We start from the raw sequence: 22,135 nt of genomic DNA, 5'->3' as shown, positions 1-22,135 counted from the left end.
TCTACCTATGGTCTACATACTCTTTGATCTAGTGTTTCTGCCCTGGTTTCTGGGTTGAGTGTGTGCACAGGCCCTTTAAAAGTGGCTTTTCCTTTCCCTACAGTTCTGTAGTTTTCCTGGACGTATTCCCCATTCATTTTCAAAGCCATGTGTTTTGGGGTCTCATCCCTCCTGTATGAAACATAAGGGCTAAGGTGCATAAGGTGGAGCTTGAATTTTTTGTTCCTCAAGGAAAAGTTCTGTACCTTTGAGATTCTTCCCAGCCATGGAACTCCAAGCCTGGGTGTGTCCCCTCCCCCCGACCTTGGTGAGACCATCTGTCTGCCTCTTCTACCTCAGTGCTGTCCCTTGCTGTGGAGGTTCTGTTCATCCAGTTTCTCAGACCCCTTCAGAGGACATTCTTCCATATGTAGTTGTGGACTTACTGTGTCAGTGGAAGGATGTCAGAACAGGATCTTTCTATACTACCATCTTGAACCTCCTCCTCTGGGAAGCAATTTTTAAAGTAGCAAAATAGACCCCATTCAGGAAAAGACTAGTAGGTATTCTTTTCCTGCTCCCTCTGTGATTTTGATGTGACAGCTGGAGTTGAGTGTACCTGTGCCCAATAGTAACTGCCTTTGTTTGCTATAGCCTTGCAGGGCTTGTGGACACAAATCCTCTTGGCTTTCAGAGCTAGGTGTTTTGAGGGCTTGTCCCTCAGATGGGAGTCTTAGAAGTTGGGGTTGTAGATGTGGCATCCAAAGTCTTCTCTCAAAGAAAAGCTGGTATTCGGAGATTCTCTCCCGATTGTATGGCACTGTGCAGTGTGTAGGCACCACTTATGGTAAGAGTGTGCCTAAACCTTTTCTACTCACTTTGATATGGATGCATTTAGTTCCCCCAGTGTGTAAGACTTGCTCAGCTAATTTAAGGGTTTCTTTCCGATGGAATTGTTCCATGTGTCACTGTTCATTCAGTGTGTCTGTGGGAGGAGGGGAGTTCAGGAGCCTTCCATGTTGCCATCTTTAAAGTTGCCTCTATATTTTCTAAACTGTGTTTCTGAGGGTTTTTATCCCCTTAGGCTTGGGAAAATTGAGCATCGCTTGATAATAGGAGGAGTCCCCAATGAGGGAAGTATTTACAATAAAAAGAAAACATTGGGGGGGAGCTGGGTTTTGAGAGGAGAAATATGAATTCAAGATAACAGAAATGGGCTTGATGCTGGATGTGGTCAATAGGGATGTGCCTTCCTTTGGGGTGAAAGGGAGGAGAGAAGGATGGCAGAACTACACGGTGTGAGTGATATTCAAGGAAATTGGGGAAACACATTTCTGATGTGCTGTGTTTTCTTGGCAAATTTGGAGGAACAGCTTCTGATTGTGAGAAAAAGGGAGGTGGCTCAGAAAGGAACATGAAAAAGAACTGGAGATGGTGTATGGTGAATGGAAAGGAGGGTATAATATAGAATCCCACCAAATGTGCTCTTATTTCTGACATGCATTGGTCGGGCCTTTGTGGTGAATATTAGAAACAAAAATTATTCTTGTGGTATCTATTGAGTGCTTGCAGTGTGTCAGGAGCCAAGCTAAGCATTTAAATGAAAATTTTTATTCAATCTTCTGAACAGCCTTTGAGGTAGTAGTGTTTATACTTGCTAACCTATAAAATCAGGATAATAGTGAAATCAAGATGGAGTTGAATCCTTGATTGGCTACCTATACTGACAGTGGTCACTGTGCAATTAACTTAATCTCTTGAAAGTCCAGATTCTTAAGAATGAGCAACAGGATCACTATTTTATAAAATTATTAGAGCTAGTAAATGAGATAATATAGGTAAAAAAGCTGAATACTCTGAGTACTTGATTTTTTACACCATTTTAGAACATGGACTGTTGCTGAATGAACAATTTGATTCAAAGTCATTGTGATCTGAGTTTCTGTTCTCTCTCCCCTAAGGGAGATGGGACCTTGCACCACAGAAGGGACATTCTCTGTTGCTTCTCTTACCAGGAAAAGGGTGACATAGCCTGGTATAAAAAAAAAAAAAAGCAGTATCAGTATAAACAGTGGTCTGGAGTCCAACAAGGGCATTCACAAACAAACTTTGGAGACCTAAGGATCCACTCCACACTAGCTGTGGTTCACATGTTGCAGCTGTAACTCCTGGGTCTATAGTTGAAATATTCTAGATTGTGTCTGCCTCTCATTTATTTTGTGACTTTGGGGTTTGAGGAGGCCTATTGACTTTTCCAAAGTAGAACTAAACAGTGGTCTGCATCTCAGAAAGCTACAACAGGTTGGTTAAGCCTATACATTTTGGAGCAATTCTTGGATCCTTAGTGCATAAAAAATTTCTACTAGTACAATAAACAGTTGCAAGGGCCACAGTAGGATAAGGCAGCAGATAACTGGGGAGTTCCCTTTGGCAAGAGATTCAAATGTATTTTTGCAAACATTGATTAATGAAGCTACTTGTCCCCTAGGAGGAGCAGACCTGGATACCACTGCTTTTCTGCAGGTGTGTTGAGAGAAGGGAACCCTGGGAAAGAGAAGGGGGGGGGGGGGCAGGCCATATTCCCAGGAGAGCATCAAAGGCGATTTGAGCTCAGTCTCCTATGTGCCCCAGGTGTTACTCATAGATGCTTCCCCAAAAGGATCTAAAGTACTTCTCCAGGTCAAAGCTGGAAATACTAAAATCTCCCTGACCCACAAGAAACACACATCGCCTTACCATTGTGGCTGAAATACTGCTCATATTTATTAAAAAGGTAGAACATAATGCATCTGTAGGGATCCAGTTCCACAGTTCTCAAAACACTAGCTGTAAATCACCCTTAGGCTTGTCATTCCCTTGGGTGGAAGCAAAAGTGCTTTAATGAAATGGCCCCAGGAAGAATTAACCATTGTATCATGCTATGAAGAATACAGCTATAAAGGAGCAGCAGAAGCTTGGAAATGAAGCAAAAGCTGCCATTCCATCCAGTCCAGGGTGTAGACTTCTCCCCTTGAGCATCAGCTTGCCCCTCAAGTGACGCAAGTCCATCCTCCCAACCAGCTGCCAAAGCAAGAACTTGGTTTTCCTACAAGCAGTGGAAGGGAGATCTGACAGTATAATTGCCATTTCTAATGGAAAGGACATCATCATCAAGCACTGAAGTGTCTGGGGTGGTCTAGGGGGAGATTTCCTGATGAGGAACCTGCAGGTTCCATCTGGAACAGCACAGAAAGGAGACTTGTAGATTTGGAGGTCCATCAGAAGACCATCACAAGACGGCCACTCAGCTACCTTCTGAGTAACACAACTGGGACTAGATCAAATGCTACTAAAGTAAGGGCTCAGATGTTAGACCTAGTGGATACTCTTTTTACTTGCACTGTCTTTGAAGCTGTCTTTCCAAAGAGGGTGAAGAGTTCTGACTATGTACAAAACTGGATGCACTGACATGTGGACTCATGTGAAAACATTCCTCCCAGGATTGGACAGTCCAGGGAGGTGGAAAGTGCTTGGAATGCCTGGAACCATGTCTGATATTACTGGAACCATGTCTGGTATTTTCACTGTAGGCATCTCCGCCACAAGCATTTTCACTGCATAACACATTGGCCAGAAGGCAATGTGGCCATAAAAGATAAAATAACAAAAAATAAAAGAGGAGCCTTAAAAAGGACATCAGAAATAATTTTTTCATGTTACATTAAGAGAGGTATTAGTTTTCCAAATACTAGGATGCACATTTGTAACTAAGCTTTGTACCGTATGATGAAAGCCTTCTAGATAGATGTTGTAATGCTTTTCTAGCCGAGTTATTTCAACTCATGAATTACCATTTTGCATGATAGTATGGTATGCAATCTGACCTTACAGTCTTATTTCACACTTCTACTTAGTTTTGTTGCTGTATTTTCTATCAAGTCCATATATGTAGTTATCATGCACCATTTTAAGGCCACCATGTGTACTGGTCACTGTATAGCCCATTAGGAGGCCTAAGATTCATGCAATATAAAAATGGGAACTCTGTCAGTGGAGAAATTAAACCTAACTATCCACTAGTTATTTCATCTCTGACAGCAACGTTACCTTACAGCTAATGTGTTACGTGGCAAAAATGTTTGCCGTGAAAATGCTTGCGGCAAGACTCTGCAGAACTGCCTGGATGGGAAACTTGACTCCATTAGGTAAGGAGGTGTCCTTGCAGAATGGAAGTTAATAGTGTACTGGGTCAACTCACCTCAAAATCAGAGCAGCTAGATGGAGTTAATGAGCAAGCCATGTTAGTGGTCAGACTCTTCCAGCTCAGAAACATGGTTTGCTAAAACATGGCCAGTCCACAAAGGCAATTCCCCTTTAGATTGACCCATAGGTGTTCTCTTTAGCTCTGGGTAACTGGTGTTAGAAATCAGGTATAATTCATATTACTCAATTACCTGCTCCCACCCCCACCCCCTGCCGCAACTCAGTATGCTACCTGTTAAGACCTCATATGAAGTCTTACAATGCCTCACCTGTGAGGAAATGCTGGCAGGGGTAGGGACACCATGCACAGGTTTATTTACAGGTATCCTTGGGTGCTTTGCAAGACTGCCATCCTCCTTCCAAAAATGTAGCAAATAAGACATCAGAAGGTTCCATGACTTGCTATAGATCCCTCCTCAGAACTAATGGTGGTCCTGGAGCTCTGAGCTGAGATCATACTGCTTCTCCTCTGAAATAAGGCTGAACCCCTGGGTTCTTGTGCAGCTAGAGATTCTAAAATGTTCTTTCCACAGTAAGTACACTTTCCAGGGTGGACAAGCCCTAGGCAAGCACGTGACACTCCAGGATCTTCCTGGCTCTGGACTGGCAAGCACCAGGCCTGGGAGCAAGACAGGGAGGGAAGGGAGCCCAGCAGCCAAGAAAATAAGCAAGACTTGCCCCTTTAAGCAACGACGCGCGACCAAATTCATATTTAGAATTCATCTACAAGAGTGCACAGACAAACCTGCTATCCCTTCACATTCCCTGGTAAGAGGCAGCATGCTCCAGCAGGGCCAGGCAAGGCCACTGCTCAGTCCCTGCTACCCCCGCAGGTAGGTGGCAGCGGGTGGCTCCTGCCCCAGGGCATTAATGTGTGGGACGGCACCTGCTGCAGCCGCTAACTTCTCACTGAGCTTCTGGTTCACTAGCTCCAGGTGGCGCCCATTCTTCCGGGCCTGCCTCAGCGACCTCTTGACCTTCTTCACCCGATCCCGAAGCTGCTTGTTCCGCTTCTCAAGGGTGGCCACCTTCTGCTGCAGTTTCTTGACATGGTCCTCCTCCTCAAACAGGGCCTTCTGCACTGACGAACACATGAGCTGGGAAAGCAAAGACCATGGGAGAGGCGGGTGAGTTTCATTATAACCTCCCCAGGGCAATTTTCCTGGGTGCTGCCAAGTACCCAACAACACAGACCCTGACCTAGCCAACAGCCCCAACCCCAGGATGAGGACTACCTTCAAGGCCCCTTCTCCATCTCACCCTATGAACCTCATGGCCAATATAAAGCCCCTCTTTTGCTTTCTGCATTTGGGTACCTTCAACAATTTAATTTTTAAGCACAAGGGCGTTTTTGTCTTTTTAAATGCTTACCAACGTGTATACTATTGATTTCCTGAGGGGGCTTGTGATCTTTCGCTTTTTGTGCTGATTCAGCAATTTTGTCTGTTCAATTCTAACCTGGATTTAAAACATTTTCCAGTCAAGTCAATGTTTGAGGACCGTCCATAGAGGGCTTTCAGGGCATTTCTACTGAAAGGGCATTGTGTACAGTAAGCATCAGATACCCCCACTCTGGAAATTGTTCTGGTCATGGCAGAGACCATGAGAAAGAAAGAAACAGAGCACGAGCGAGGGAGGGGTAGAGAGAGAGGGAGACACAGAATGTGAAGCAGGCTCCAGGCTCCAAGCTGTCAGCACAGAGCCTGACACGGGGCTCAAACTCACTAACCGTGAGATCATGACCTGAGCTGGACTCAGAAGCTTAACCAACTGAGCCACCCAGGTGCAAAACTGAGTTTTTGTTTCTTACCTAAGCCACCCTGGTTCTTTTTCTTTAAACAGAAAAGTTATTCTAAATTTTGTTACTCCAATCAAAAAAGAGCTGTAGTAAATCAACAAGTTAAAGATCAAAACCCCAGACAGAAAAATACAAAAAGTGGGGCACCTGGTTGGCTCAGTCGGTAGAGCATGTGACTCTTGATCTTGGGATTGTGGGTTCAAGCCCCATGTAGATGGAGAGATTACTTAAAAAAAATAAAATCTTTAAAATACACAAAGAATATAAATAAGATTCATGCAAATTAGAGCTATAATGAATTGCTATTTTTCAGATTGGTAAAATCAAAAGGTCAGTGTTTGCAGGAATAGACACTTGTGTACTCTGAGTATAAAACTATAGAAAAAGTGATTGGGCTATATGTATCAAAATGAAAACTGCATGTAGCCTGTGACCTAGTCGTTTTGGAACTTCATCTCATAGAAATACTCCCCCATAAGAGACTCTTTTTTTTTTTTTTAACGTTTATTTTTTGGGACAGAGAGAGACAGAGCATGAATGGGGGAGGGGCAGAGAGAGAGGGAGACACAGAATCAGAAACAGGCTCCAGGCTCTGAGCCATCAGCCCAGAGCCCGACGCGGGGCTCGAACTCACGGACCGCGAGATCGTGACCTGGCTGAAGTCGGACGCTTAACCGACTGCGCCACCCAGGCGCCCCAAGAGACTCTTAAATAGAACACACCGAGGGTTGATGGTGGTGGGGAGGAGAGGGGAAAATGGGTGATGGGCATTGAGCAGGGGGGCGCTTGTTGGGATGAGCACTGGGTGTTGTACGTAAGTGATGGGGGACTCCACCCCCAAAACCAAGAGCACACTGTATGTTAGCTAACCTGACAATAAATTTTATTTAAAAAAATACTCCCCCCTGGGGCCACCTGGGTGGCTCGTTTGGGCAACTGACTTCAGCTCAGATCATGATCTTGCGGTTTGTGGGTTGGAGCCCTGTGTCAGGCTCTGTGCTGACAGCTCAGAGCCTGGAGCCTACTTCGGATTCTGTGTCTGTCTCTCAATAATAAACATTAAAAAAATGAAAAAAAAATACTCCCCCATGTACAAACATATATACAAAAACAAATAATACTGTCTGAAGACATCTCTCATCTTTGTCCCCTCATCCCACAACAAAAATTGACCATCCATCCCTAAGTAATAGTGCCTTTGAGAGAGCTATGGGATCCAGCATAATATGCCAGAGGACCCAGGAGAAGCATTGGCGACTCCACGTTATCAGGTAAGAGGCAGAGAGACCTCATTCTTACCTAGGGACCCTGCCGTGATCCATGAGACAGTTCCAGCCTCTCTCACTCAGAGGATCTCAATATATTTCTCTAAGAATACCTAAGTAGGGCTGATAGGTATATGAAAAGGTGCTAGACAGCACGAATCATTAGAGAAACGAAAATCCGAACCACAATCAGATATCACCTCCTACCTATTAGAATGGTTATTATGAAAAAAACAAGAGACAGGGCACAAGTTCAAGATAGTGACATAAGAGGATCCTGAACTCTTCTCCTCCCATGGACACACCAAAGATACAGCCACCTAAAGAACACTTTCCTCTGAAAGACATCCACAAACTAGTTGAGTGACTCCGGCATATTATAGAAACAAGCAAAGATCTCACATTGAAATATGTACAAGAGGCTGATACACTTGTCATCAACCCCAACCCTAGTGCCACCCCCACAATTGGGAGGGAACTCACAGCTCTGAGCTTCTCCTTGAGGAGCAAAGTGTTTGAACCCCCTATCTGGCACTCAAACTTTTAAGATGTGTACCTGAGAGATGAGCCCCTGCAACAGGTAGCTTTGAAAGTCACCAGGGCTTGTGTCCATGATACTCACAGGCTATACAAAACTAAAACCATTTTTTTTTCAACGTTTATTTATTTTTGGGACAGAGAGAGACAGAGCATGAACGGGCGAGGGGCAGAGAGAGAGGGAGACACAGAATCGGAAACAGGCTCCAGGCTCTGAGCCATCAGCCCAGAGCCCGACGCGGGGCTCGAACTCACGGACCGCGAGATCGTGACCTGGCTGAAGTCGGACGCTTAACCAACTGCGCCACCCAGGTGCCCCAAAACTAAAACCATTCTTAAAGGCCTAATGGCTACCACCCTCCAGGGCCTAGTACAGAGGCAGCAGATTGAAAAGCACCCAATCCTTCTGTGTAAGAGGCATATTTGTTTATCTCAAAGTTTTGACCTAATAAGCACGCTTCTAATTTCACACACAACAAAATGCCTACTGATAAGACTCTCCCAAGAGAGTGGAGGCCAGTGGGAATCATCTTCACGTTCTCCCTCCGTCACCAGCGTCCCCAAGAAAGGAGTTGGTGTACACATCTGGCACCCTGGCTTTTGTGTCTGACACACAGGACATGTCCCTTGAGAGCATGGCATATGTTCAGGGGTTCATCATGACCACAACAACCAAAGAAACACTTCTTAACTTAACTGTCTATCACCACAGAGCTCAGCACAGAGTGAGCAGACAAAAATGCCCATCTCTCCCCTGAAAGAAATGTATCTATAAACTTTAAAAGTTGATACCGGAAGGTCTGGCTTCCAATTTGGCATGAATCCAGATGCTGACTGAGATCTGCCCCTTTGAGACACTAAAAGGTCTTGGCATAGCCTCCACCACTGGGAGCTACTAAGAATAAAGTAAGCTGCTTGGACAATCACAAATGCTGAGAGACAATCAAGAGCTAAGCCAGAGGAGAATAATATGGTTTATCTCCAACATGAGGCCATTCCTTCAAGACTGGGAGACTTGGTTATTTTATCTAATGCATAGAAACCAATACAGAGATCAAATGAAGAAATGGAGTAATATGTTCCAAACAGAAGAACAAGATAAAACCCCAGAAAAAGACCTTAATTAGGGTAAGTGATTTACCTGACAATAAGTTCAAAGAACAGTGATAAAAGATGTCCACAGAGTTCCCAAGAATAATGCATGAACCAGGTGAGAATTTCAACAAAAAGAAAATATAAGTACGTACCTAATGGAAGTGACAGGGCTGAAGAATACAACACCTGAACAGAAAAATACTACAGAGGAGTTAAACAGCAGACTTGAAGAAACAGGAAAAGGATCCATGCACTCAAAGACAGGTCAGTGGAACTTATCCAATTAGAACAGCAAAAAGAGAAGAGATTGAAAAAGAGTGAAAATAGCTTAAGGGACTTACGGGACAACATCAAGCAGACCAACATTCACATTATGGGGTCCAAAAGAGGAAGAGAGAAAGAGGCAGAGAACATACTTAAAGAATAATGGCTGAAAGCTTCCCTAACCTTTGGGAAGGCAACAGGTGTGCAACTGCAGGAAGCACAGAATATTAAATAAGATGAACCCAAAGAGATTAGCACTGAGATACATTAAAATTAAAGCATCAAATTTAAAGACAAGGAGGAAATCTTAAAAACAGCAAAAATAACAAAAAAATTATTATGTATAATGGACTCCCCCCAAACATAGGACTATCAGCAGATTTTTCGGCAGAAGTTTTGCAAGCCCATAGAAACTTGCATGGTATATTTGCTGTGCTTTACAAATACTGCATTTTCTACCAGTTGAAGATTTGTGGCAATTTGTTGTGTAAGTCTATTGGTGCCATTTTCCCAACATATGTTCACTTTGTGTCTCTGTGTCACATTTTGGCAATTCTTGAAATATTTTAAACTTTTTCATTATTATATGCCATGGTGATCAATGATCTCTGATGTTACTCTTGTTCTGGGGTGCCATCAACCACGTAAGAAGGTCAACTTTGTGTGTTCTGACTGCTCCACCAACTAGCCATTCCCATTCTCTTTCCCTCACTTTGGGCCTCCCTATTCCAAGACACAACAATAGAGAAATTAGGCCAATTTATAACCCTGCAGTGGCCTCTAAGTGTTCAAGAGATATGTGAACATATCTCTCAGTTTATATCAAAAGCTAGACAAAATTAAGCTTAGTGAGGAAGGAGTGGCAAACTCTGAGACAAGCCTCAAGCCAAACCTCTTACACCAGTTAACTGAGTTGTGAATGCAAAGTAAAATTTCTTGGAGGAAATTAAAGGTGCTAATCCAGTGGATACACAAATGATAAGAAAGCTAAACAGCCTTATGACTGATGAAGAGAAAGTTTTAGTGGTCTGGAGAGAGGATCAAACCAGCTATAAGATCACAGAAAGGTCCTAACTCTCTTTAATTCTTTGAAGGCTGAGAGAGGTGAGGAAGCTACAGAAGAAAAGTGTGAAGCTAGCAGAGGTTGGTTCTTGAGGTTTAAGGAAGACACTATCTCCATAACATCAAAGCACAAGGTGAAGCAGCAAGTTCGGATGTAGAAGCTGCAGCAAGTTATCCAGAATATCTACCTAAAATAATTAATGAAGGCGGCCACATAAAAGATTTTCAATGTAGATGAAACAGCACTCTATTGGAAGAAGGTGCCATCTAGGACTTTCATAGCTAAGGAGAAGAAGTTAATACCTGGCTTCAAAACTTCAAAGGACTAATTGTTTTGCTAAAGGCTAATGAAGCTGGTGGCCTTAAGTTGAAGCCAATGCTTATTTACCATTCTGAAAATCTTAGGACCCTCAGTCATTATGCTACACCTACTGTGTTTTATAAATAGAACTAAAAAGCAGGGTGAACACACATTTATTTACATGGTTTACTGAATATTTTAAGCCCAGTGTTGAGACCTGCTCTCAAAGAACAGACAATGTCTTTAAAAATACTATTGCTCATTGACAATGCAACTGGTCACCCCAAAGCTCTGATGGAGATGTACAGTGAGATTAATGTTTTCATGCCTGCTAACACAAGAGCCATTCTGCAGCCCATGGATCAAGGAATCATTTTTTTTTTTTAAGTTTTACTTATTTGAGACAGAGAGCGCGTGCAAAGAAGGGGCAGAGAGGGACAGAATCCCAAGCAGGGATTCTGCTGTTGACAGCACAGAGCCCAATGAGGGGCTCCATCTCATGAACTGTAAAATCATGACATGAGCTGAAATCGAGAGTCAGATGCTTAGCCAACTGAACCACCCAGGTGCCTCTCAAGAAGGCACTTTATATTTCAATCTAATTGCTAAAAATACACTTTATAAAGATTTAGCTGCCACAGATAGTGATTCCTCCAATGAATCTGGGTAAAATAAATGGAAAACCTTCTGGAAAGGATTCACTATTCTGATTTTTTTTTAACATTTATTCATTTTTGAGAGACAGAGTATGAGTCAGGGAGGGGTGTAGGGAGAGGGAGACAGAATCTGAAGCAGGCTCCAGGCTCTGGGCTGCCAGCACAGAGCCCAAAACAGGGCTTGAACTCACAGACTGCAAGATCATGACCTGAGCTGAAGTTGGATGCTTAACCAACTGAGCCATCCAAGTGCCCCAGGATTCACTCTTCTAGATCTCATTAAGCACATTCATGATTCATGGGAAGAGGTTAAAACATCAACATAAACAGAAGTTTGGAAAAAGTCGATTCCAACCCTCATGGATGATTTTAAGGGTTCAAAACTTCAGTGGAGGAAGCAACTGCAGATGAGGTGGGAATAGAAAGAAAACCAGAATTAGAAGTGGACCCTGAAGATGGGACTGAATTGCTGCAATCTCATAATAAAACTTGTAAGGAGTTGCTTCTTATGGGTGAGCAAGGAAAGTGGCTTTTTGAGATGGAATCTAATCCTGGTGAAGATGCTGTGAAGATTGCTGAAATGACAATAAAGGATTTAGAATGCGACATAAATTTAGTTGAGAAAGCAGCAGAGCAGGATTTGAGAGGATTGACTCCAATTTTGAAAAGAAAGTTCTACTACTGGGAAAATACTATCAAGCAACATCATATGCTACAGAGAAATCCTTCATGAAAAGAAGTCAATCATTCTGGCAAACTTCATTGTTGTCTTAAGGGAATTTCGCCAGTTACCTCTACCTTTTGTAGCCACTCTCCTGATCAGTCAATAGCCATCAATGATTACTACTCACTGAAAGCTAAGACGATGCTTAGTAATTTTTAGCAAAGTGTTTTACAATTAATGTATACTCATTGTTTTTAAGATGTAATACTACTGTGCACTTAACAGACCACAGTACAATGTAAACATAACTTTTATATGCACTAGAAAACAAAATGCTTCATTTTACTTGCTTTATTGAAATATTCACCTTATTTTGGTGGTCTGGAACAGAGCCCACAATATCCCAGAGGTATGCCTATAGATACAAAGAGAAAAAAAAAACCCTGCCAACCAAGAATACCCTACCTAGCAAAACTGTCCTTTAGAATTGAAACAGAGAGTCTTCCAGACAAGTAAAAGAAGAGTTCATCACTACTAGACCCACCTTTCAAGCAATATTAAAGACTGTTCTTCAAGGTGAAAGGGTAACAATATATGAAAATCATATCATCAAATCAAATAAGAGAGCAAGAGAAAAAGAAAGGAATGGAGGAATTATAAAACAACCAGCAAACAATGAACAAAATGGCAATTCATACATATAATGGTCCACATGTTCCAATCAAAAGACAAAGAGTGGTTTCATGGATAAAATACATGACCCATCTATATGGTGCCTACAAAAGAGTCACTTCTGCTTTAAGAACACACAGACTGAGGGTGAAAAGATGGAAAGATATCTATGCAAATGGAAATTAAAGGAAATCTGGGGTAACCACACTGTTATTAGAAAGAATAGAGTTTAGGATAAAGGCTGTAATACACACAGATAAAGGAATCAATTCATCAAAAGGATATAACATTTGCAAATATTTACTTACCCTATACAGGAGCACCTAAATATACAGAGGAAATATTAACATACCTAAAGGCCAAAATACACAGTAATACAATAATGGGAGACTTTACAATCCCCCCATCAAAAATGAATAGATTATGCAGAGGAAACAATAAGGAAAATTCTACTTAAAGTACATGTGAAACCAGATAGACCTAACAGATATATACAGACCATTTCATGCAGAAACAGAACATACATTCTTCTGAAATGCTCATGGAACATTCTCCCTGATCAATCCTATATTTGGCATCACATCATACATCTTAATAAATTAAAAGACTGAAACCCAAATATCAAGCTGCTTTTCAAACCAAAATAGCATTAATTATAAGAAAATTGGAAAAGTCACAAATATGTGAGATTAAACATACTCCTGACCCATAGGTCAAACAAGTAATCAAAACCAAAACACAACACCAGGGGCCCCTGGGTGGCTCAGTTGGTTACGAGTCAGACTTCAGCTCAGGTCATGATCTCACAGTTCCTGAGTTTCGGCCCCACCTCAGGCTCTGTGTTGACAGCTCTGAGCCTGCTTTGGATTCTGTGTCTCCCTCGCTCTCTGCCCCTCCCCCGCTCGTGCTCTCAAAAATTAACAAACATTGAAAACAACAACATACCAAAACTTACAGTAAAAAGTTTCTGTATTTACAGAAATACAGTAAAATCTGAGAAACAAGAAATCTCAGATAAACAACCTAACTTTACATCTCCAGAAACTAGGAAAGGAAAAAAATACAAAGTCTAAAGATCAGACCAGAAATAAATGAAATAGAGAATAAAAAGTCAACAAAAAAGATTAGTGAAACTAAGAAGTGATTTTCTGAAAAGATAAGCAGAATATGCTAGAAATCAAAGAGATATTACAACCGTTACCACAGAAATACAAAGGTTTTTAAGAGACTACTGTGAGCAATTATATTCTAAAATTGGACACTGGGAAGAAATGGATAAATTGCTAGAAACATACAACCTACCAAGATGAATTTATGAAGGAATAGAAAAAAATTACTAGTAAGTACATTAAATCTGTGATCCACACTCAAAATACCTGCCAAAAAAAGTCCAGAACTAGATAGTTCAATGGTGAATTCTACCATCAAAAAAAAATTTTTTTAATGTTCATTTATTCCTGAGAGAGACAGAGGGGCAGGGAGGGGCAGAGAAAGAGGGAGGCACAGAATCTGAAGCACACTCCAGGCTCTGAGCTGTCAGCACAGAGTCTGATGCAGGGCTCATCCCACGAACCGCAAGATCATGACTTGAGCTGAAGTTGGGCACTTAACCAACTAAGCCACCCCGGCGCCCCTCTACCAAACATTTAAGGAAATAACAATACCACTCCGTGTGCAAAACTTCCAAACTCATTTTATAAGGCCAGTAATTACCTTGACACCAAAATCTGACAAGAACACTACAGAAAACAAATTATTAGCAAATGAAATTCAATAATACATTCATAAGATCATACACCACAATTAAATAGGATTTATTCCAAGGATGCAAGTGTGGCTCAACATCTGTAATTGCATCAATGTGATGTATCGCATTAATAAAATGACGGGTAAAAACCATTCGATCATCTCAATCAATGCAGAACAATCAGTTGACAAAATTTAACATCACTTCATGATAAAAACTCTCAGACCTCAACACAATAAAGGCCATATATGAAAAGCCCACAGCTAAAATCATACTCAGCGGTGAAATGCTAAAAGCTTTTCCCCTAAAATCAAGAACAAAATAGGGATTCCCAGTCTCACCACTTTTAAGTCCTAGCTACAACAATTAAGCCAAAAAAAAAAAAAAAAAAAGGCATTCAAATTGGAATAGAAGTAAAGCTGTCACTAGTTGCAGCTGACAGGATATTACATATAGAAAACCCTAAAATTCCACAAAAAAAACTATTAGGATACACAAGTTCAGCAAAATTGCAGGAGACAAAAATATATAAAAATCAGCTGTGTATACACTGTTATTAGTGTATACACTTATAACTACCCAAAATAGAAATTTCAAAACCCATTTACAACTGCATCAAAAGGTATATGAAACCTAGGAATAAATTTAACCAAAGAGGTTAAAGACCTATACACTGAAAACTTTAAGATTCAATTCAATCCCTATGTAAATTCCAATGGAATTTTCCACAGGAAAAGAATAACCATAAAGTTTTTATGTAACCACAAAAGACCCTGAATAACCAAAGCAATTTTGAGCAACAAAGATGAGACAACACACTTCCTAATTTCAAACTATATCACAAAGCTATCGTAATCAAATAGTATGATACTGACACAAAAACAGATACATAGATCAACAGAACAGAGTCCAGAAACAAACCTGTGCATACATAATCAATTAGTTTACAACAAGGGAGACAAGAATATATGAGGGAGAAAACACAGTTTCTTCAATAAAGGGTGCTGGGAAAACTAGACCCTTATCTTACACTGTACACAAAAATTAATTCAAAATGAATTAAAGACTTAAATGCAAGACCTGAAAATATTAAATTCCTAAAAGAACACATAAAGAATAAGCTCCTAGACATCAGTCTTGGAAATGAATTTTTGGATTTCATGCCAAAACAAAAAAGCAACAAAACCAAAAGTAAACAAGTGAGGCTCCATCAAACTAAAAAGCTTCTGCACAGCAAAGGAACCTTGAACAAAATGAAAAAAACAACCAGGGGTAAACTGGGAAGATGGTGGAGGATCCTGACCTCAACCTGTCCCACAGACACAATGAGACAACAACTACATGTATTGCAACTCTCCCTGAAACAACCCAAAGACTGGTAGAGCAGGTCCTTCCACAGCTAGGGGTAGAGATAAGGCCCCACTGAAAGGGGTAATAAGGGGGAGAAATGTAGTCAGGAACCAAACCCTCTGACACAACCAATCACAAAAGTGAGGGATATCACAAATATAGAAAAGAGAGGGGATCAGACCCCACACAGGGCACCACCCCCTGCCCTAGGGACTCACACTAGGAAAACAAGTCCCCGTAATGCCTGGCATTGAAAATCTGTGGTTCTTAATTCCAGAAGACCCTAAGAGTGATAGGAAATGAAGTTTCCACCCTTAAAGACCCAGCATTCCAAATAACTCTGTCCAAACATAGTTTGAAAAGTACCTCAGACACATGTGAAAGAGATCTGTTGACTAATTTTAAGACAAGTGCCAGAAAGGCAGCAATCTGCAAGAGACTTCTCTAAGAACAAAAGTGCTGACAGGTAACATCTTTCTTGCCCTCTCCCAGACTAGACAATACTTAGAGTATTAGCAATGGATGTCACATCTACCTTGCTAGCAGAGCATACCCCACCCTGGCAGGCAGTCCTCAAAAGTGACTCCCACCACACTACACCCAGCAAGCAGCCCAGGATGGGACTGACACCTCTCAGAAGTGACTCCTACCCTGGGGTAGGAGGTAGCTAACCCCACACACCAGTACACCCACTGCTCCTGCAGCCAAGGCTTTCATTGGCTGTCCAGGGAGAAAGCGCTACTCATCAGCACACCCAGAGTAGTCCTAGTAGTAAGTGCAGACACCCAGACTGAGTGCCAACCCTGCCTACCTGCCAGCCCAACCTCTAAATTGGTCACATATGGAGCAAGATCTATCCACCAGTGTGCCCATGGCATGTAAAGTGTGTCATTGCAGCCAGCTGAGCTGAGGGCCACGTCCACTTACCAGCATGCTCACATCAGTCATGGTTCAGCCACAAGAAGGCATACACAGCCCACACAGAGGACAACCCTGGAGCACCTGGTTCTAGTGACCAAATGGGATTAAACTACAGGGAACTACAGGATCCCATCTACGTAAAGCCACTACTTTCAAAACTTGGAGATGGAGTTGGTCTACCTAATACATAGAAACAAGCAGAGCGAGTTAGACAAAATGAGGAGACAGAGGCATGTATCTCGAATGAAAAAAAAAAAAGACAAAAGCACAGTAAAAGAGATAAATGAAACAGATAAGCAATATAGTTGATAAAGAGTTCAAAGTGATGGTCATAAAGGTAGTGGACTTGAAGGAAAAATAAACTCAGTGAGAACTTCAACAAAGAGACAAAAATATATAAAGGTAGTTGAAGAATACACTAACTGAAATGAAAAATACACTACAGGGAATCAACAGAAGATTACAGGATGCAGAAAAATGGATTAACTAGCTGGAAGACAGAGTAATGGAAAGTAACCACGCTGAGCAGCCAAAAGATAAAAGTATATTAAAGAAGAGGTGAAGATGGCAGAAGAGTAAGAGGACCCCTAAGGTCACCTTGTCCCACAAATAGAACTAGGTAATTATCAAATCATCCTAAATACCCCAGAAATCAACCTGAAGATGGTCAGAACAAACTCCACAAGTAAAGGTTGAAGAGACTACATTGAAGAAGGTATAAAGTGTGGAGACATGGTTTGGGAGAGAAACATCATGCTCAGTGAGGTCATGGAGAAGGATGAAAGACAGACGGTGTCTGGGAATACCCAGAAAGACAGGGGAATGCACAGGGGGAAATGAATCCCTGTAGCAATTAGCTTAAAAAGTAAGAGAGGACAAATTTCATGACTTTTGGCAATCCGTGGGGCTTAAAGCCTGAAGTTAAAGGTCAGTGGGCTTGGCTTGGAGAGAGCCCAGAGGGCAAAGGGACTGCTCTTGGAAAGAAGGCAGAGCAGAAAGCCCATGACATACAGCATGGAAACAGTGATCCAAAGAGTGCCTGGGGAACACAGTGGGGAGGTTATTTGTTCATCTCAGAGCATGTCCCAGAGAGACAGTGTTCATGGAGAGACCCCTTCAGGCACAGAGGAACTGGCAGGTGCCATTTCCCTCCCCCACCCTTTTGCATAACCACAGGATCACCTGCAGGGACCAGTGCAGAGCAGACACTGGCTACCTAACTTGTTTACACCAAGGCCTCTGTCCTCCTCACTCTGGTGGAAGTCCCCTTCCCAGTCATGATTGATTTAGTCCCATCGTGGCAATCCCCATTCCCCAGAAGACCAGTCCAAAGCCTTACCCACACTGCCTGACCTGACCCAGGAGTTTTGCAGAGCCTCTGTTCTGACAGTGGTGATGATAGGTCTCATTTCACAAGCACACCAGAACACACCTAGTTCACATTCAGGTCAGGGGCCAAACACTCCCCACAACAGGCAAAGAGACCCTCTGCAGAGGACTGGCCTGAAAGATAAAAGGGCCAGGGCTAAACAGCAGAGTGGAGACAGCACACATTGGAGACACTCCCTGAAGTTCCACGCCCTGGGGAACAGAGAACATTACATGGTAGGGCCTATAGGACTTCTTCTTCATAAAGCAATTACCCTCAGGAAGAGGAAACAGCTGACTTTCCTAACAAAGAAGCAGGCACAGAGACTTAGACAAAATGAGAAGACAGAGGAAGCTGTCCCAAATGAAAGAACAGGACAAGGCCATGGCCAGAGACCTAAGTGAAACAGATATAAGTTACATGCCTGACAGAGAACTTAATGATCATGAAGATACTGACTGGGCTTAAGAAAAGAGTGGAAGGCATCACTGAGATCCTTAACACAGAGATAAGGATTAACATAGGAGAGAAAAAGAGCTTAATTAACAAAATGAGGAACATGTTTGATGGAATGAACAGCAGGCTGGAAGAAGCAGAGAAATAAGTGAATGACCTATAAGACAGAGTAAGGGAAAGCAACCAAGGTGAATAAAAGAGGGAAAAAAAGAATTATGCAAAATAAGAATACCTAGGGAACTCAGTGACTGACTCAATCAATGTATTATCATTTGTATTATAGGAGTCCCTGAAGAAGAAGAGAGAGAAAGTGAGCCAGAGACTTTATTTCAAGAAACAACAGCTGAACACTTACCTAATCTGGGCAAGGAAATAGATATCTAGATCCAGGATACAAAAAGAACCCCCAACAAACTCAAGAAAAGCAGATCTACACCAAAATATATAGTAATTAATATGGCAAAATATAGTGGTAAAAAATATTAAAAGCATGAAAAGAAGACAGTAACATATAAGGGAAACCCCACAAGGCTAGCAAGGGATTTTGCAGCAGAAACTTTAAAAGCAAAAGGAAGTGGCATGATATATTCAAAGTGCTGAAGGGGAAAAATCTATAGCCAAGAATGCTCTTTCCAGCAAGACTATCACTCAGAATAGAAGGAGAGAGTTTCCCAAACAAAAACTAAAGGAGTTCATGAATATTAAATCAGCCCTGCAAAAAATACTAAAGGGGACTCTGAGTGGAAAGGAAAAACAAAAGCAGAAAAAATGAGTATTTTTGTAAAAAATCACTCAAGGAACTCACAAAATAAAGGGATGTAAAATATGATACTATATGCCAAAAATGTGGAAAGGGGTAAAGAATAGGTTCAAATTTTAAAAACCTTAATATAGACTGCTATATACAAAAGATGTTATATAAAAACCTAATGGCAGCCACAAATTAAAAACCACTAATAAATATGCAAAGAATAAAGAAAAAGAAATTCAAATATATCACTAAATAAAACAAGCAAACCATGAAAGGGAGAAAGAAAGGATCAGAGAAAATCCTCAGAAACAACCACAAAACAAGTAATAAAATGGCTGTACATATATATCTATCAATAATTACCTTGAATGTAAAAGGATTAAATGCTACAATCAAAAGACATAGGTTGACAGAATATATGAAAAAACAAAAGACCCATCTTGGGGCACCTGGGTGGCTCAGTTGTTAAGCGTCCAACACTTTATTTCTACTCAGGTCATGATCTCACAAGCATGAAATTAAGCCCCACATGGGGCTCCACACTGAGCTGGAGGTTAAGATTCTCTCTCTCTCCCTCTGCCCTTCTCCCATTCATGCTCACTCTCTCAAAAAAAATAAATAAAAATTAAAAACTAAAATATTAATTTAAAAAATTTAAAAATAAATAAAAGACCCATCTATATGCTGACTATAAGAGACTCATTTTAGACCTAAAGATACCTGCAGATTGAAAGTGAGGGGATGGAGAAAATCTATCACACAAATGGATATCAAAGCCAGAGCAGCAATACTATATCAGACAAAATAGACTTTGAAACAAAGACTGTAACAAGAAACAAAGGACACTACATAATAATAAAAGGGTACACTCCAACAAGAAGATATAACAATTGTAAATGATCACGCACCCAGCATGAAAGCACTCAAATACATGAAACAGTTAATAAAAAACAAAGGAATTAATAAAATACAGTAACATTAGGGGAACTTAACAGCACACCTAAATCAATAGATCATCTAAACAGAAAATCAGTAAGGACACAAAGGCTTTGGATGACACACTGGACTAGATGGGCTTAACAGATATATTTAGAATATTCCATCCTAAAACAGCAGAATATATATTCTATTCAAGTGCACATGGAACATTCTCCAGAACAGATCAAATATTAGCCCACAAAACAACCCTCAACAAATTCAAGAAGACTGAAGTCATACCATGCATCTTTTCTGACCACAATGTTATGAAACTACAAGCCAACCACATGAAAAACTCTGGAAAGACCACAAATAAATGATACTAAACAATGAATAAGCCAGCCGGTAAATAATCGAAGAAATAAAAAAGTACATGGAAACAAATGAAAATGAAAACAAAATGGTTCAAACCTTTGAGATGCAGCAAAAGTAGCACAGAGAGAAATTTTTGGCAATACAAGCCTACCTCAAGAAGCAAGAAAAATCTCAACCTAACCTTACACCTAAAGAAGCTAGAGAAAGAACAACAAAGCCTAAAGTGAACGGAAGGAAGGAAATAATAAAGATTAGAGCAGAAATAAATGAGATAGAAACTTAAAAAACATACACACGCGCGCACACACACACAATAAAACAGATCTATGAAACCAGGAGACATTTCTTTGAAAAAAAAATCAATAAAATTCATAAATATTCAGCCAGATTTAGCAGGAAAAAAAGAGAAAGGACTCAAAATTACAAAAGAGAGAGGGGAAATAACACCACAGAAATACAAACAGTTATAAGAGAATATTATGAAAAACCATATGCCAACAAATTGGACAACCTAGAAGAAATGGATAAATTCCTAGAAACATATGATCTATCCAAAACTAAAACAGGAAGAAATAGAAAGTTTGAACAGACTGATAACCAGCAAAGAAATTCAATCATTAATCAAAAAATGTCCAACGAAAGGCTAGAGCCAGATGTCTTCACAAGCAAATTCCACCAAACATTTAAAGAAGAATTAATATCTAGTCTTCTCAAACTATTCTAAAAAATAGAAATGGAAGTTAAACTTCCAAATTCTTTCTATGAGGCCAGCATTACCCTGATATCAAAACCAAATAGACACCCCACCAAAAAAGAGAACTACAGGCCAACATGTCTGTTGAACATAGATCCAAAAATCTTCAACAAAATACTAGCAAACTGAATACAATACATTAATAAAATCATTCACCATGATCAAGTGGGATTCATCCCTGGGTTGCAAGGTTGGTTCAATATTCACAAATCAATCAACATGACACATTACATCAACAAGAAAAAGGATAAGATCATTTCAATAGATGCAGAAAAAGTACTTGACAAAGTACATCTATTCATGATAAAACCCTCAACAAAGTAGGTTTAGAGGGAACATACCTCAACATAATAATGGCCATATAGCAAAATTCCACAACTAATACCATCCTAAATGGGGAAGAAGTGAGAGCTCTTCCCCTAAGGTCAGGAACAAGACAAGGATGTTGATTCTCATCACTTTTTTCCATAGTACTAGAAGTCCCAGCTACAGCAATCAAACAACATAAAGAAACAAAAAGTTATCCAAATGAGCAAGGAAGAAGTCAAACTTTCATTGTTTGCAGATGACGTGATGCTACATATAGAAAACCCAAAGACGCCACCAAAAAACTACTAGAACTGATAAATGAATTCAGTGAAGTTGCAGAATACAAAATGAATGTACAGAAATCTGTTGCATTTCTATACATCAATAATGAAACATCAGAAAGAGCAATTAAGGAATCAATGTCAATTACAACTACACCAAAACCAATAAGATACCTAGGAATAAACCTAACCAAAGAGGTTACAGACCTGTACTCTGAAAAATATAAAATACTGACGAAAGAAATTGAAGACACAAGAAATGGAAAGATATTCCATGCTCATGGATTGGAAGAACAAATATTGTTAAGATGTCTATACTACCCAAAGCAATCTACACATTTAATGCAATCATATCAAAATACCACCAGC

The 22,135-nt window shown here is 40.7% G+C and overlaps 1 protein-coding gene across 3 annotated transcripts in view; it reads right to left on the bottom strand.

Annotated features, from left to right (window-relative positions):
- Positions 1-2,717: 2,717 nt before the first annotated feature.
- CCDC3 (coiled-coil domain containing 3) overlaps positions 2,718-22,135 on the bottom strand; it is a 145,696-nt gene continuing 126,278 nt past the window's right edge. For all 3 annotated transcript variants that reach the window (XM_040451427.1, XM_040451428.1, XM_040451426.1), the window contains one exon: positions 2,718-5,318. In XM_040451427.1, coding sequence (XP_040307361.1) covers positions 5,043-5,318 — 276 coding nt within the window. In that variant the 3' untranslated portion in view covers positions 2,718-5,042. The remainder of the gene's footprint in view (positions 5,319-22,135) is intronic.

Source organism: Herpailurus yagouaroundi, unplaced genomic scaffold (assembly GCF_014898765.1).
Source record: "Herpailurus yagouaroundi ecotype Mexico unplaced genomic scaffold, PumYag 203, whole genome shotgun sequence".
Taxonomy (NCBI): domain Eukaryota; kingdom Metazoa; phylum Chordata; class Mammalia; order Carnivora; family Felidae; genus Herpailurus; species Herpailurus yagouaroundi.
Note: the sequence above shows the minus strand (reverse complement) of the source record. Positions and strands in the feature narration are given on the sequence as shown.